Here is a 16,179-nt window from a genome sequence, read left to right on the forward strand (position 1 = left end):
GAACCAGGTACTATTGTGTGTAAGAGACAGGTGTTGGTTTGGAACCAGGTTCTTCATAAAAATTAAAAATAAAGTTGTTTAAAACCAAGTTTGAAAAGGACATGAACTCAAAAAAATTACCAACACAATGCATTTTAAGTCATTTAATTTTAATAAGTGATTTGTTAAGTTTCTAATTAGCTAAGTTCATAGTACTAACAAGGAAGTAAAAATCTACATTTCAAAGTGACAAAATATATACAAGGTTATATAAATAAAATATTTCAGACTTGAGTTTTCAAACACTAAATTCAAATCAAATGTGGCATATGATTTTTATTATACTATAGCCAATTTAACAGTAACTTCATGTAAAGGACATTCTTGCTATGAATGTACAGAGAACCCAGCTAATGTTTTATTTAAAATATTGACAAAACTGTGGGAGATGTGACATGACTACATGTGTCATGTGCAAAATGAGGCCTACATTAACAAGTGCCAGAAGAGATCATAGTAAATCTGACACCTTCCCGCTTGCAAGGTTTAAACAGAGATCAACTGGCATCATTCTCTACATGCAGACCATTTCAAATGTTCACGGCTTAAAATGCATGTTGCAATTTCATGTAATTAGGGTATGAGAGCCGAATTACAGAAATGAACCATAATGTATTTATTGCCAATTCAAATAACACACAAAAAAAAAAAAAAGACGGTCTCTGTTTAGATGTTGGTAAGTCTGCCATCACCATGCAAGCTATTCTAAGTGTACAGTAGTTCTGACTTCTGCAGTAACCTTTTGTGTGAGTTGTAGAATCTCTGTGTCAGGATGGCCATGTGGTTTGTCTTCTGAATCAAGTAATATAATTTTACCTAGTGGACAAGCATGTCTGATACAACAATGAGAAGAAAAAAAAATGTTAACCACAAGATGTGAACTTACTAAAATATATTGGCAAAATGAGCACTAAACATTTCTAAAATGGCAACCTATTGCTTACAATATCGGTAGAATGGGGAGAACAACTTGCATGCATCTCGACTGCTCACGTGCAATTAGAATTTGAGGTGTTGGGAGCTGACGCCTTATTAACAATGTGCTCATGATACAGGCCTAGAGAACTATAAAAGTTGTAATTATTACAGTGTATTGTAGCTATATGCTATAATTTCTCTTAAATAAACTGTGATAGCTTTAAATATCAGTTTCAGGAATTGGCAAGGCTCTTTGATGAGGTATTTTATACACCTTACCGGTCCCAAAAATATTTACAATTCATAATATATGAAATACAAGGCATAAAGAAAGCAAAGAAAAACACCTTGTGGTGTACTGATACAACACCCTCAAACAAAAGGCCCTCCGCTGTTTTAAACCTAAAAAACGGCCTCTGCTTCCTACTTGTGTTTTCCAAAACATTTGACATTACAGTGTGACTGAAAAATAACTGTTGTGTATGATAGGCACCTTATTGTTTTCTAAACTTTTTCTGGTAGGAATAGTAAACCAAAGATAATTGCATGTTTATGTAAAGGTTAAGTTATGACCAGAAATTGCTGATTCCAAAGACACCAAACCATTTCGCAAAATAGTGGTCATCAACACCTGCTTCTTGATAAACGTTGAGGTCAACATGGTTGAAGTTAGCAACCAACGATATTGACTTTGCTAACACTTAAAGCTTGTGATAGGTGAGTGGTTAGAACAAGATTCCGTAGATTCATCTCCACATTTTCAAAGTTATAAAATAATCCATAATACCATTTCAACATAAATAAAATAAACCATTAAAATGAGAGAAATAGGAGACTAGGATTTCACGCCACAATAATGCTACACTTTTGACTTATATTTTAAGAACTAGCACTCAAACGTTGTTTTTAAAAGTTTGAGAAGTCAAAAGCATGCGTATGGTATTGCAACATTCATGCAATTTCTAAGGGGGGATTATGGACAAAAGGCTACAATTCTTATTTTAACAAGACATGGGTGAGAAATGGCGCATGTAAAAAAGAAACAAGTCATGCCCAACCCAGACACCGATGATCATCTACAATGCTTTGCACGTCAGATATTTTCCTTTTAAAGATGAAAAACCTGAGTGCTAGCAGGACCATTATCCTGGGTTTATGCATTCCTACCTGTATTGGAGTTGCACCAATTGAGAATAATGGAATTATAGATTGAGGAATTTCCATAGACGCTACATAGTATTTTTTTTTTTTTAAGAGTCAATGTTCTCTTTACATGTTAACATTAATTGAAAACTGTGATCTATCAAAGTGTACACAGAAAAATAAATGAAAAGAACAGGAATAAATTATTAAATACATCCATTTAGCATACAATGCCTCAAACATGAACCCAAATAGTATCATTATTAAAACCATATATTTGATTTCATGATTTCAGTAAATACCTTTGATATCATCCTCTGGGTAGGACATCTCCTTTAAAGCGACAGGGTTGTCCTTATTGAAACCACATCACAAAAGGTCAATTGACCACATCTCTAACCTATGGCAACACTGAACAGGATTCAAGGGCAAATATACAGCCCACACTTTTGATGAGCACAGCAGAGAAATTAACCTACGGAGGCACAAAACACAGTAATAGATAGCAAGAGGAAATAAATCATGTCCTATAGTCCTCACTCCTGTAGCGCTAAACGATTCAATGGCTTTGTGCAAACATTCAATCCAATCTGGGACTTTTTAGTGTCACAATCCCTACTAGAGGTAAGATCGGAATTCCTTCCACGAGTCCAAAAGTGTATGACCAAAAAAAATAAAAATGAAACGTTTGTGAGGCAGCTTTGAAGAGCTCAGCATCAAGACTAAACGCTGTCTTTACTGGGGCTTTGAGGAACACCCGTCACTTTACAATTACTGATAGGGGCCCAGGGGAGACTAATATAAGAAGTATTCGACTCTACAATGGTCTGAGGGGTTGAAGAAAACTCTCACCTTTTGAATCCCGACTCGACTCAGAGAAAAGAGCCCATGTCCAAGTCCATGAAACTGTTAGCATCCATGCTGAAGGAGGACTCATAAACCTGGGCACCGCTCTGGTGCATCTTTTGGTGGTGGCGCAGATTTGACTTGCTGGAGAAGCTCTTGTCGCACAGCAGGCAGGAGAAAGGCTTCTCTTTGGTGTGCATCCTCCGGTGGCAGATGAGCTGGGTGGACACGCGGAAGGCCTTGCCGCACTCCAGGCACTGGTAGCGCTTGGGCTCTGTGTGGATGCGCCTGTGGTTCTTCAGGGCCATCAGGTTAGTGAACTCCTTCTGGCACACGGAGCAGAAGAAGGAGCCCGTTTTGTGGCTGTTCTTGTGATTGAGGAGGGAGCCGGCGTGGCGGTAGGTGCGGCCGCAGTGCTCGCACACGTGGCTCTTCACCCCTGTGCAGTGAGCCTCGTTGCTCTCCTGCTGGTCCTGAGGGTCGGGCATGCCCCCGTGCATGTGGGCAAACGCCGGTATCAGCTTGGGCATGCCCTGGATCCCCACGGGTTGGTCCAGTTCCGAGCCCCAGCCTAGGTTGTCCTTTAATTGCATGCTGTGTTGTTGGTAATGCCCCTGGGCCCGGTGGTGCAGGTCCTGGTGTTGCTGGTAGCTGGCCGGGTTGGGGAAGCTCTGATGGCAGGGACTGCAGACCAGGGTGCGTTCCTTGGAGTGCACCTCCATGTGGCTCTGCAGGTGGGAGACGAGACAGAAGGTCTTGCCACAGTCTGGGCAGCAGTGGCGCTTCATCTGGGAGTGGACATGGAGGGCGATGGGGTCGGGGAAAGTCTGGAGGCACAAGGTACAGTGGTGGAGGTTTTCGGAGTGCGTCTTTTTATGGTTGAGCAGGGAGCCAGAGTGGCGGTATGAGCGTCCACACAGGTCACACCTGCAGTAGAGAGACATATTAAAATCCCTGTTCATGAAAATAATTTACCTTGGGCATTAATTGGCAAAGAAAACCTTGCTTTTACTAATCGAATATAAACAGAGGAAATAATTACAGATTTAACCTAAAACTAAACATAAAAAAATAGTCATTAAAACCATGAAAACAGAAGGGAGAAGACAAAAAAAGGGGGGGGGGGTCATTCTAACAACCACCATGAAGAAGTAGGACTTACATAACGAGTTGATTATGAGACAGTAACTCACATGAAGCACTTGTCTCCACCACCATCTCTGTGATAGCCGTCACCGGCTTTAGCCGAGTCATCCTGACCCCTGCTCTGGCAGTGGTGCCTCTTCAGCCCAGACTTGCCCTGGAAGCTCTTGCCACAGTCTGGGCAGCTGAAGTGGCTGGCCACCCTGGTGTGGACTTTCTGGTGGTTATGGAGAATACTGGCCAGCCGAAACGCCTTCCCGCAGGTCAGGCAGACATGCTTCTTCTTCTGTGTGTGAATTCGTGTGTGGTTGCGTAACGCCATGGGGTTAGAGAAGGGCTTAGAGCAGAACGTGCAGCTGAAGTGGCCGGACTTATGGGTGTTTTTATGATTCAGGAGACTGCCTGCGTGGCGGTAGCTGCGATTGCAGATGTTGCAGGTGAATGGTCGCTCCTCTTTTTTCAAGGACATGCTAGTTTGTCCATCACTGCCCTCTGATGAGTTTGCCAGTGACCCACAGGTATGGGCTGTGAGCTGGTCTGCCGATACAAATGTCAGTCTACACTGCTTACATTTAATGTTTCTAGCGCGTCTGCGACCACTTCCCCTGACCCCCCCAGGCATATCCTTTCGGAGGTGTGCGCAAATATGGTTAGACAACTGCTTCTTTCCCCTAAAGGCCTTACCACAGTGTTGGCAACTGTGTTTTTTGACTGAGAAGTGGATGCGCAGGTGGTTCTTCATAGCCAGTTGGTTGGAGTAGGTGTTGTTACAAACAGAACAGTAGTATTCACCCGTCTTGTGAGAGTTCTTGTGGTTGACCAGACTTCCTGCGTGCCGATACGTTCGCCCACATTGGTCACAGGAGTAGGGGCGAGGGTCGCCTGCCGCCTCTGATTTGACCTCAGTCTGAGACGCTGTAAGAGCCCCTTCCCCCACACTGGGTTTCTTTAGGTTGACGGTTGGTCTACGCTTTCTGCGGGTGGTGGTGGCGGCTTGGTTGGCAGGTGCATTTAACGAGTGCATTCCTCCCTCTGACCCGTTCCCATTCATCTGCATGAGGGCCTGAATCTGATTGTTGAGCTCCTGTATTTTGGCCTTGTTCTCCTTGTGAATTCTTAGGTGGTTCAATAGCTGCTTCTGTATCTTGAATGCCTTCCCACATTCATTGCAAGTATGCCTAGACGAGGGGACAAAGAGTGAGGACAATCCTATTTACAAAGCACAGAACATTTGAGCATGAATGAAGTTATGACAAGACACAAAACACATCTATGGCAATAGCAATTTTATAGGCAATATATCCTTGGATTCTTCTACAAGTACGTAAGCACTTGTAAAAGAAAATGCTTGCTGTTAGGGCAGGGTCCAATCACCATTTGTTTGCATTTAGGCTAATTCAACTATAACAGTGTAATAACCTAAACCTTGGTATGTAGTAGTACAAATTAATTGGGTCTACCACACGTGTACAATGTAGCTTCTCTGCTTATATACAGGATATGTCAAATTACAGGGACACTTATCAGTCGAAGACAACTTTTTTCTGTGTTAGCAATTACGTTGAGCAATTACCTCTTAACATCAAAGTGGGTCCTTTGATGGTTCTTAAGGGCCAGTAGATTGTAGAAGCGCTTCTGGCAAACCATGCAGCGGAATACTCCCGTTTTGTGGGACTTTTTATGGTTGAGAAGGGAGCCAGCATGTCTGTATGCTCTTCCACACTGATCACACTTGTACTGGCGATCACCATTGTCTAAATCCTCTTTCATGGGTCCTAATTCTTTACGATTGACAGAGTTGCCCATTTCAGTTCTCTCATTACTAGATTCACTTTGCCCATTTGCTGTACATTGATGTGTCTCAAGATGATGGTAACTGGTGCAAAATGTACCACAATTTCCACAGATGATGCTGTCAACTTCCTCTTTGTGCCTAGCTCCATTACTATTGTCCATATGTACGTGTTTAGCGTCATCTGCCTGTGCTTTATGGTGCGAGAGCTGATGGGCAAGCATGTCCTGCTTCTTGGCAAAACTCTCTCCGCAAGTACTGCAGATCATCAGACCCCCATCCACCTGCTGTCTCTCTCCAGGGTCCTCCTCTTTTTCAGCCTCGAGGGAGGACATGGAGGAGGGGCCGGAGCTTGTAGGAGTGTCATGGGATTGAGTGTGGCCACGAAGATGACTCCTCAGAGCCCTCATGCTTGTGTAGCGGTTCCCACACACTGAGCACTGATAGAGCTCACCGTCATCATCTTCATCATCCTCCTCGCCATCACCACCGTTTAACTGCTCCCCATTCATGACTTCCTGGAAGTTGTGTTCACCAAAGTACCTATGCCCAGGGCTGCCATTCAGTCCCTGGAATGTTACACCATCCCCTGGATTTCCCATGGAGCATTGGCCATTTGTGTCCTGGAAGGTTAGGTTACTGTCGCAATCATTTGACATGGCCTCCTGCTGCTGTTGTAGCTGGGGGCATATGTGCGACTTGATCCCTGCGATGTCTACAAATGTTTCGCCACAGTCGGCGCACATGTGCCTCTCCATCAGGTGTTCGTCGTGAGGTAGGTGCACTGTTCTTTCCTGGGGAAAGGTGGAGTCAAACTGCTCGTGGAATAATCCTCCATTGTCGTGTTCACCCTTGGTCTCCTGAGCGAGCGCCATCATACTGCTAGCATCACCATCCTGAGAGGAAAAGCAGGCCTGCTGGTTCTCCAGTGTCAGGGGCTCGGTAGACAGCCAGTCTCCTTCAGAGCTGAGGTTGAAGGAGGACGGATGGGCCCTGTGGATGCGGATGTGGCTGCGGAGGGCAGCCATGTGTGGGTAAGTCTTGCGGCAGATGGAACACTGATAAATGCCCGTCTGATGAGACCGCTTGTGGTTGATGAGGCTCCCTGCGTGCCGGTAGCTTTTGCCACAGACCTGGCACTTGAAGCGCCGCTCAACATTTTCTGTAACTGAGGACTGTTCTGCCTTCCCTAGATCGTCAGCAGAAATCTCAGAATCTAAGATTGAGGGCTCTTGCTGAGTGTTCAAGATGGATTCGTTACTGGAGTGGTCAGAGTATATTTGAACATCGTTGATCTGCTCCCCCTGATTATCCATCGATGGAGTATTGTTTAGAGGGGGTGAATGAAAGTTTGAGTCAGGAGAATGAGTGACACTATGGTCATAAGTGCCATGATAACCCTCAGATGAACTTTGAATGTGCCCAAATGACATAGAGGAAGAATTATGCATTTGGATGTGTTCCTGGAACTCATCATCATTAGGAAACATCACTTGACACAGGTGGCAGAAATGTACAGCAGCCTCCCTGTTTGAGGGTGAAAACTGCTCTTGTGCTGTGCCTGTGTAAGTGACTTCCGTGGAATGGGTATCTGGCCCACTTCTGGACTTATGGGTTCTCTGGTGACTATGGAGGGCAGCAAGATTATTGAACTGTTTGAAACAGATAGGGCACTCAAACATCCCTACTTGGTGAGACTTTTTATGATTGATCAGGCTTCCATGGTGTCTATATGACTTTTCACACTGATCACATTTGAAAGGTCGATCCCCTGCTTCATCAGAGCCTAGGTTTTCACTGTAATTTGCTGAGATGGGGATAATCTCTGCCCCCCCCTGACTAAGGCCATTATCAGATATAATATCCATCCTTGTGTCTTGCTGGTCAGCCACAAAGACCAACTGCTCATGAAGGTCTTCATTATCCTCAATTTCATCTCGATTCTCAATGGGAGAATATTCTGCAGCTGCCCTCCTACCGGCTCTCCTCTTTGACTGCCTGGATAGATGGACCTTTTGATGGGTGGCCAGCTGAGTAGCTAACCTAAAGGCCTTCCCGCAATCCATGCAGGAGTGCTTCTTCTGAGATGTGTGGATGCGCAGATGGCTCTTCAGGGCCAGAGGGTTTGAGAGCTTCCTAGCACATACTGGACATTGAAAAGAACCCAACTCGTGTGTTTTCTTATGGTTAGCGAGGCTACCTGCATGCCTGTAACCCCGCCCACATTCATCGCACTTGAACTTGCGATCTTCCTCTTGCTGGGAGTGACTATCCATGTGTTCCAGAAGGCTTGGCATGTTGGAGCACACTGTGCCACAGTGTTTGCAAGGGAAGCCTTTGGTCCTGCCAGGCTCCTGCATAGCCATTACAGAATAGTACTGCACATACTTGAGCAAGACAATTGTGGGGAAAATACATCAGATTCCCAGCTCCTCCGTATAACAAGATCTATTGTACGGTCCAAATAGGAAGGCAACACAATAATGTGATTGGATCATTTAGTACCACTCCATTGAATATGAATTTAATTTATGGGGTAGAAAGGCTGCAGGTACACCATGAGGGCTGTGGGAAAAAATGTAAAACAGATCTGATCATTTAGCATAATATGCAGAGTCAATGTATTATTTATTTATCAATGGGATAATCATGGCCTACTAACGCAATTGGCACAAACTTCTATTCAAAATGTAGTTTACTGATGCCACACCTGTATTATTATTAACATGTTAAAGGGGTCAGCGGTTACAAGCGGTACGAAACCTCGTGCCGATTAGGTGAAACATCTGTCGATGTGCCCTTTGAGCAAGGAACTTAACTCTAATTGCTCCTGTAAGTCGCTCTGGACAAGAGCATCTGCTAAATGATAAAATGTTAAAGGCTTGGTGTGAGACTTAATATTGAAACAAGGGTTGTCTCTCATCTGGAAGTATACAATTCAAGCGGCAGCGTAGCCTAGTGGTTAGAGCGTTGGACTAGTAACCGGAAGGTTGCGAGTTCAAACCCCGAGCTGACAAGGTACAAATCTGTCGTTCTGCCCCTGAACAGGCAGTTAACCCACTGTTCCCAGGCCGTCATTGAAAATAAGAATGTCTGGTTAAATAAACCTATATATGACCTATAACCCTGGTTAAATAAAGGTAAAATAAAAATAAATAAAAAAGCAGGCAATGATACATTAAAGATGAAGTAGACCATATCACTGTAAACTGGACAGTCGTGGTTTAACAATTATTATAATTATTACGAATTTTGAAGAACCATAGGGTAGCTAATCACAGATTGGAATGTGGCTAATAAACAAGGCTTAATATATTTTACTCCGCTCAAATATCGTGTTAATCGGTTCAGTAACGCAACATGACAAACTCTCCATATGCAGCTACATACAGTGTACAGCAGCAATACTTTTCCTGTTTGGCCTAGCGACATAAAATGTCGTTAACGTTACCGTGAACTGAATTACCAATTCTTACTTATTTACATGCAATTTAAATGTATATATATCCGAGTTGACTAAATTTAGGAATTTAAATAGTTTGTTACTTGCGTGCTCGCTCGGTCCCAAACTATCCCAAACATATTTTGTCCGATATAAGTTTAAAGTGGCTAGCTAGCTAGCACACACAGCAATAACCTGACTAGCGCGACAGCCAGCCGCATAGCTATGTCAATAATGTGGAAAACAATACCTTGGTCAAAACAACTTAAAATGTCAAATGGTTGAATTCCAGTAGCTACATTTCATATGTTAGGTCAAAACACGCACCATCATGGAAAAGCTGTTGTTTTGCGAGCAATCCAATGCTGGATACAATAACTGCTAGGTAACGTTAGCAAGTAGCATCATCATGCTTAGCTAGCTAAACAAACATTGCAGCAAAAAGCGATACTCTGTTTTACCATCCATTTGATTCGTGCGTCCTGTCAAATATATTCTGTAGTTTCTGATATAACCTATGGCATTTAAATCCAGGTCAATGTTTTTCCTCACCACAAAGCTAAAATGTTATTGATAATGGACAAGTCTTCCTCAATTGTCTTTTTCCTCCTTCATTCCATTCCATTACACATTCTTCCTGCTCTTGTTGCTAGGAAACAGGATATGTGTACCACTAAAATAAGTCCCCCTTCGTCGTTCTGTCATACGCACATAACTGTGCGTTATCTACAAAACTATTTGTGGATTTGTCTTGTAAAATTATAAGATGCACTGGTACGTAAACTGAAATTTAAAACACTTCTTAGGTGACTAAAACGTTTTCCATCCCAATTAGGCACTAGCTCATTCAAAAATTAACAACCCATCTGCGCGACATCAACCATCAATCCAAACATTTGGCAAAACAGGAGCGTGTTATTGAATTATTTCCCCTCTCAATAGAACACCTCTTACCTGTAGTTCTTCAAAATAAAGCCATTCATGCGGTTATCCGACAACTTGCTAACTGTAAAATACACTACAGTTGGTCAAATATGAGAAAATCCATAAAGCCAACGTTTAATATGTACATGAAATTGTGACCCACGCAAGTGCTGCACTGTTGCACGCTCGAGAATAGCGCTCTCGTCATGGTCCTAAAGCCGTCCTCCTCCACCAACACCAATCATAGGGCTTCACTGTAAACGCAGTTATTGGGGCTTCATATCTGGACATTTTAACTGATCCTGAATGCCCGAAAGAAGATAAAAAGGTAAGCAATCGTTTTAATATTATAATACACATTTATTCCAAATACAGATGCGGAGCCATCTCATGCGAGGATGACCCCAGAGGGCGAATGAGCTTGTTCAGCCGGTCCTAAAGCCAGCCATTTTGAGTTTAGCACAAGTACGCTAAAATCGCTTCAATTGCCCATTTTTGTTGAATTATTGTCTCCTGATATATGCGCCCCAGTAATAATTTAACTTGGAAAACGCACGTTATTTTTTCAAAGAAATTAGATTTATTTGAGATCCGTGTTTTTCATGCCAACTTCCTTTTATAACAAGCGTTTAGTTTAATTGTCCCTGAGGTCCTAATGCCAGCCATTTTGAGATTTATCCCTCCACATTATTAATGAAACGTTGCTTCACTAGTTTTCCACTGCTACCTAAGTGCCTTTGTCATGTTCTCTCAGCCAGTACAAGTTATATTTGAAAACATGATATAAATGATCTTGGATTGAGTTTCAATCTGCTCACTATTTTATATGATTGTAAAATTATTACTGCCTACTGAACATTTCCCACGCTTGTTTAAGAAATGCATGATTGAATGTGTCATCTTCAGATTCACTTATGTCTTTTCCTTATATTCTAATTTTCTTAGCATCACAAGCATATAACTTAAAGGATGGCCTCTCCCCAGCCTGGCAGCCCAACACCTACAGAGCAAGACACCCCCCTTGCTGAACCGAGTGAGGAGAGCAAAGAGCTGGAGGTAGAGGAGCCCCCTGTAAAAAAGAGAGGCAAAGGCAGACCTCCAAAGAAATCCAAGCATTCTTTCAAATGCTCTGCCTGCCAGGAGGCTTTCAGTAGCCCCTTGGCTCTCCGGAGCCATAAGCTGTCTGCCCACAGTAAGGAGCAGCAGGAGCAAAAACAGCACACATGCTCTCAGTGCAGCAAAACGTTCCCCAGCAGAGCCCAGCTCTCCAAGCATCAGCGCTCTCACTCTGCTCAGCGCCCCTTTCAGTGCGATCAGTGTCACAAGGCTTACAAGACCCCAACGGAGCTACGCAACCACAGCCGCTCCCATACAGGGGAGAAGCCTTTTGTCTGCACCGAATGTGGCAAGACCTTCATGCAGGCCATATGCCTGCGTATTCACATGACGCAGCACAGCGGCGAGCGGCCATATTCTTGCCCCCATTGCTCCAAGAGCTACCCCACTCTGTCCAAGTTGAAGGTGCACCTGCGCTCTCACACGGGGGAGAAGCCCTATTTTTGTGCCGAGTGCGGGAAGAGCTTTGCCGACCCCTCTGTTTACCGGAAGCACAGGCGCAACCACCAAGGCCACCGGCCCTACTCCTGTGATAAGTGTGGGAAGACGTACACTGAGCTGAAAGACCTGAAGAACCATGAACGGTCTCACACAGGAGAGAAGCCCTACCTGTGTTCAGACTGCGGCAAGGCCTTCTCCCGTTCCTCCTCCCTGGCTTGTCACCTCCGCATTCACTCCCAGAGCAAACCCTACCAGTGTGAGCAGTGTGGCAAAGGCTTCACTCAGCTCTCCTCCTATCAGTCTCACCTGCGCACTCACTCGGGTGAGAAGCCATTCCTCTGCCCGCAGTGTGGGAAGATGTTCTCAGACCCCTCCAGTTTCCGCCGGCACCAGAGGGCCCATTCAGGGTTCAAGCCCTACCCCTGTGATAAGTGTGCCAAGAGATTCCGGCAGCCTGCTGACCTGGCCGTACATCAGCGGGTGCACTCCGGGCAGCGGCCCTACAAGTGTCAGAGCTGCGACAAGGCGTTTGTGGCGTCCTGGGACCTGCGACGTCACATGCTGGTGCACACAGGGCTGCGGCCCTTCTCCTGCACGGAGTGCGGCAAGTCCTTTGCCGAGCGCTCCAGTCTCAACAAGCACCGAAGGGTGCACTCCGGCGAGCGCCCATTCAAATGTGACCTGTGCTTCAAGTCGTTCGTGGTCTCCTCCAGCCTACGGAAGCACGAGCGCACTCACCTGGCTGAGAGGCCTGCGTTGCTACCGCAGCAGGCGGTACCCGAGACAGTTGCAGCAGTCTTCCTCGCTCACACCTCCCTCCCCCAATTCTCCTGTTCACACTGTGACGTCACCTTTGGGACCTGGGAGGAGGTTCAGGCCCATGAGGCTCTTCACACTGTTCACACTGTTTCCCCTCTTTCCACCACCGTGGCCCCCCTGCCCATGGGCCCACACGTGTGCGCCACCTGCCGGGAAGAGTTTGTACTGCTGTCTGACCTGCAAGCCCATGAGAAGATGCACCCCAAACCGCGACCCCACGTCTGCGACAGCTGCGGCAAAGGTTTCCTCAACAAAGCCGGGTTGCGGAAACACCAGCGGATCCACTCGACCAACCGCAACCACGTCTGCCCCCACTGTAGCAAAGCCTTTCTGTTTGCCGCCTATCTCCGCAAGCACTTACGCACCCACCGCGACCCCCTGCCCACCTTCCCCCTCTCTGACACACACATTGCACACACGGAGCCTCTTCCCTCGCCACCTCCACCCATTGAAGTTTCCTCGTCTACTCTTGAACCTGGTGCAATTTGTCTGACTATACCGGTGACGATTCCTGTGACTGTTCCTGTAACCTTTCAGACCACGCCTATGTATATCGATAAGGAAGACCGACTCTGAAAAGACCGTAACTGTTTGTGTTGAATGAATTATGACTCAACAGCCAGATGCCTTGAATATTTTTAACAATAGTATGGTTATAAAACAGCTTAGTTCCCATCCTTAAACAAAGGTTATTGATAGCCTATTGATAACAATTTGAAATAATGAGACTTTAAATTGCCCTCAACTGTCTTGTGTGTAGGATGACATGTATTTGTGATTTAAAATGTGTTATTTATGCTATATAACGTACATTATGTTTTATACTATACGATACCTGACATCTGTCATCAACTTGTTTCAAATTTCATTGTCATGATTTGTTCATAAGAATGTATTGTTTTGTGTCATAGGCTATACACTGAGCATACCAAATATTAGGAAGACCTTCCTAAATTGAGTTGCACCCCCCCCCCTGTTTGCCCTCAGAACAGTCTCAATCCGTCAGCCGTGGACTCTACAAGGTGTCGAAAGCGTTTCACAGGGGATGCTGGCCCATGTTGACTCCAATGCTTCCCACAGTTGTGTCAAGTTGGCTGGATGAACTTTGGGTGGTGGACCATTCTTGATACAAACGAGAAACTGTTGAGAGTGAAAAACCCAGCAGCGTTGCAGTTCTTGACACAAACCGGTACACCTCACACCTACTACCATACTCTGTTCAAAGGTAACTTAAATATTTTGTCTTGCCCATTCACCCTCTGAATGGCACACATACACAATCCATGTCTCAAGGCTTAAAAATAATTATTTAACCTGTCTCCTCCCCTCCATCTTCACTGATGGAAGTGGATTTAACAAGTGACTTCAATAAGGGATCATAGGTGTTCTTCATTTTTTGTGAACTCAGTGTATATTGATTACTGTGTAGGCTAAACTACTAATCTTAATTCCACGGTTAGGTCATTTATGTCTAAACATAGGCTATAACATTGTTTGAGTCATGATATTAAGTCATGTTTTTTTTTCCATGGACTGTTGTGTATTTTGATTTCTATTCACTTCTCGTAATTTTTGCGATGGAATATGTAAGTAAACAATTTACTTAATAGCATTGATGGACTGAAGTTGCCTTCCTGTGAAATGGCTCTTTTTATGAAAAACCTGAATGCCTAAATTGACCCGTTGGAGAAGAATCATCATGTCTTATGCCTAATAATATGTAATTACATATGACATACATTCAGGGTATATGATAACATCATATTACAGTTAGACTCAAATACATATAATAGTTGCCTATGGTATCATCAAAAGTATGATGATAACAGAGAATAGAACAATATTTTCAGCCAAAACACCTTACACACAGACTTATACTAACAATAGTTTAAAAAGGGAGGGTCACTGAGGAAAAAAGAGAAGTACCATTGGGTTGGAGTCAGCAGAATAAAAGGTGAGACATGGTAACACTGATGCTGATGACAATGCCATTTTACAACCCAATAAAAGGTTTTCAACTGGCATACTATGAGGTTCATGGCAATTCCTTTTAACGGTAAGTTGGCATCTCCTATTATTACAGCAGCTTTATGTCAAATACACCAGGGAAGAGTGTTGAAATTAAAGTATAGTTGTAACCATATTTTAATATTTACTGTAATCTTACAACATTTCTTTTAACGTTGAATATTATTGTCGACAAAATAAATGTTTATTGCTCTGCAATGCAAATATGTGAACATCTGTCTTGATACATTGCCTGATGTGGTACCTTCTCTTTGCTCGATCACTGCTACAGTAGTTTCATAACAAAGACGAGCAGAAATAATGGCAGCCATCGTAACAGGGCTCATCCCAATCCTCCGCACGGCAGTGGACACCACCACCACCTACAAGTGCCGCTCGCTGTGGTTTGGCTTCCTCTGCATGCGCCTGGTGGTTCTGTTCGTGGCCGAGATGCCCTGGTTCAAGCTGGACTCGGACTTCAGCTGTAACACCACCCAGGACATGTGCACCCGAAGCTGCTTCAATCAACACTTTGACAAGCCTATCATGGTGGCCTGGAACTTCTTCTTCATCCTCCTCATTATGTCTGTCCTCCTCATGGAGCTCTTTGCCTCCCACCTCCGCTCCGCTGCCCAGAAGAGGAGCTCCCGGCAGAGGAAATCTACCGGGGAGTTGGAGGCCCAGGGGAAGAGTGTCAGTGTGCCTGAATCTGAACCCCCAGGGAAGATGGTGATTGACCTCCACAAAGACAGGGGCACTGTGGGCTTCTACCTGCTCAGCACTGTGCTGCGTATTATGGTGGAGGTCTGGTTTGTCTATGTGCTTCTGTCCTGGAACCTACCTAAAGTAGATGAAGGACCATTCAAGTGTAAATCAGGTATCTGCCCAGAGATACATATTTGCTTGGTGAGGGCGGCACCAGAGAAACGTATGTCTATCTATGCTTTAGCCTCTGTTTCAGGCCTGGTCATTGTAACTTCTGTCTTGTTCTGTTTGTACTCTATTTTCCACTACCTCTGTAAATTTTGAGCCTGCAGGGAACCCATACTGCACCATTTTAACTATAAATGTGTAATGTGTAGGTGTAACATTGGATTTACTGTTTTCTTTTTTATCATGTGTCATGTCTGTGCCAGCTTAAAAGGCTAATAATGCTAAATAATCTGTCCAAATTTCCTACATTCTCATTCTTGGCAGCAGTTTTTACTGTTCAAACTATGTTTATGGGTGTAGAAACACCTATCTGATGGTGTGTCTGAGTCAGGCATTTCTAGTGCTTTCTGGTCAGGGTGATGCTAAGCTAGAGAGGGAGTGATACAGTGCCTTCAGGAAGTATTCACACCACTTGACTTTTTCCACATTTTGTTGTGTTACAGCTTGAATTTACAATGAATTAAATGTAGATTTTTTTGTTGTCACTGGCCTAAACAAAATACCTCATAATATCAAAGTGGAATTATGTTTTTAACATTTGACAAATTAATAAAAAATTAAAAGATGAAATGTCTTGAGTCAATAAGTGTTCAACCCCCTTGTTAGGGCAAGTCTA

The 16,179-nt window shown here is 44.2% G+C and overlaps 3 protein-coding genes across 8 annotated transcripts; 2 read left to right on the forward strand and 1 right to left on the reverse strand.

Annotated features, from left to right (window-relative positions):
- Window positions 1-131: 131 nt before the first annotated feature.
- On the reverse strand, window positions 132-10,425 carry znf646 (zinc finger protein 646). Of its 5 annotated transcripts, none has more exons than XM_035756335.2 (4): window positions 10,278-10,425; window positions 5,663-8,446; window positions 4,140-5,267; window positions 132-3,873 (listed from the first exon to the last, which is right to left on the reverse strand). In XM_035756335.2, the coding sequence occupies exons 2-4, from the start codon at window positions 8,245-8,247 to the stop codon at window positions 2,973-2,975; spliced, it is 4,614 nt and encodes a 1,537-aa protein (XP_035612228.1). In that variant the 5' UTR covers window positions 8,248-8,446; window positions 10,278-10,425; the 3' UTR covers window positions 132-2,972. The 5 variants fall into 5 exon arrangements, with proteins under 5 accessions (XP_035612228.1, XP_035612226.1, XP_035612227.1 ...); XM_035756333.2 differs by lacking the exon at window positions 10,278-10,425 and adding an exon at window positions 9,876-10,200; XM_035756334.2 differs by lacking the exon at window positions 10,278-10,425 and adding an exon at window positions 9,785-9,977.
- A 2-nt stretch (window positions 10,426-10,427) lies between these two features.
- znf668 (zinc finger protein 668) lies at window positions 10,428-14,235 on the forward strand. Of its 2 annotated transcripts, none has more exons than XM_035756337.2 (2): window positions 10,428-10,575; window positions 11,193-14,235. In XM_035756337.2, exon 2 carries the CDS (start codon window positions 11,217-11,219, stop codon window positions 13,197-13,199), a length of 1,983 nt encoding a protein of 660 aa, XP_035612230.1. In that variant the 5' UTR covers window positions 10,428-10,575; window positions 11,193-11,216; the 3' UTR covers window positions 13,200-14,235. The 2 variants fall into 2 exon arrangements, with proteins under 2 accessions (XP_035612230.1, XP_035612232.1); XM_035756339.2 differs by lacking the exon at window positions 10,428-10,575 and adding an exon at window positions 10,582-10,712.
- Window positions 14,236-14,385: 150 nt separating this feature from the next.
- gjz1 (gap junction protein zeta 1) lies at window positions 14,386-16,133 on the forward strand. Its single transcript, XM_035756330.2, has 2 exons — window positions 14,386-14,679; window positions 14,923-16,133. Exon 2 carries the CDS (start codon window positions 14,952-14,954, stop codon window positions 15,657-15,659), a length of 708 nt encoding a protein of 235 aa, XP_035612223.1. The 5' UTR covers window positions 14,386-14,679; window positions 14,923-14,951; the 3' UTR covers window positions 15,660-16,133.
- Window positions 16,134-16,179: the final 46 nt, after the last annotated feature.

This window comes from Oncorhynchus keta, chromosome 3 (genome assembly GCF_023373465.1).
Source record: "Oncorhynchus keta strain PuntledgeMale-10-30-2019 chromosome 3, Oket_V2, whole genome shotgun sequence".
Taxonomy (NCBI): domain Eukaryota; kingdom Metazoa; phylum Chordata; class Actinopteri; order Salmoniformes; family Salmonidae; genus Oncorhynchus; species Oncorhynchus keta.

What these genes read in the sequence shown, in the direction of transcription:
- znf646 (XM_035756335.2), bottom strand. Translation starts at nt 8,247, where the DNA reads ATGGCTATGCAGGAGCCTGGCAGGACCAAAGGCTTCCCTTGCAAACAC. An exon ending in ACCCACTTTGATGTTAAGAG is followed by an intron (nt 5,268 to 5,662) that starts GTAATTGCTCAA and finishes CCCCTCGTCTAG; the next exon opens with GCATACTTGCAATGAATGTG. An exon ending in GGTGGAGACAAGTGCTTCAT is followed by an intron (nt 3,874 to 4,139) that starts GTGAGTTACTGT and finishes TCTCTACTGCAG; the next exon opens with GTGTGACCTGTGTGGACGCT.
- znf668 (XM_035756337.2), top strand. Translation starts at nt 11,217, where the DNA reads ATGGCCTCTCCCCAGCCTGGCAGCCCAACACCTACAGAGCAAGACACC.
- gjz1 (XM_035756330.2), top strand. Translation starts at nt 14,952, where the DNA reads ATGGCAGCCATCGTAACAGGGCTCATCCCAATCCTCCGCACGGCAGTG.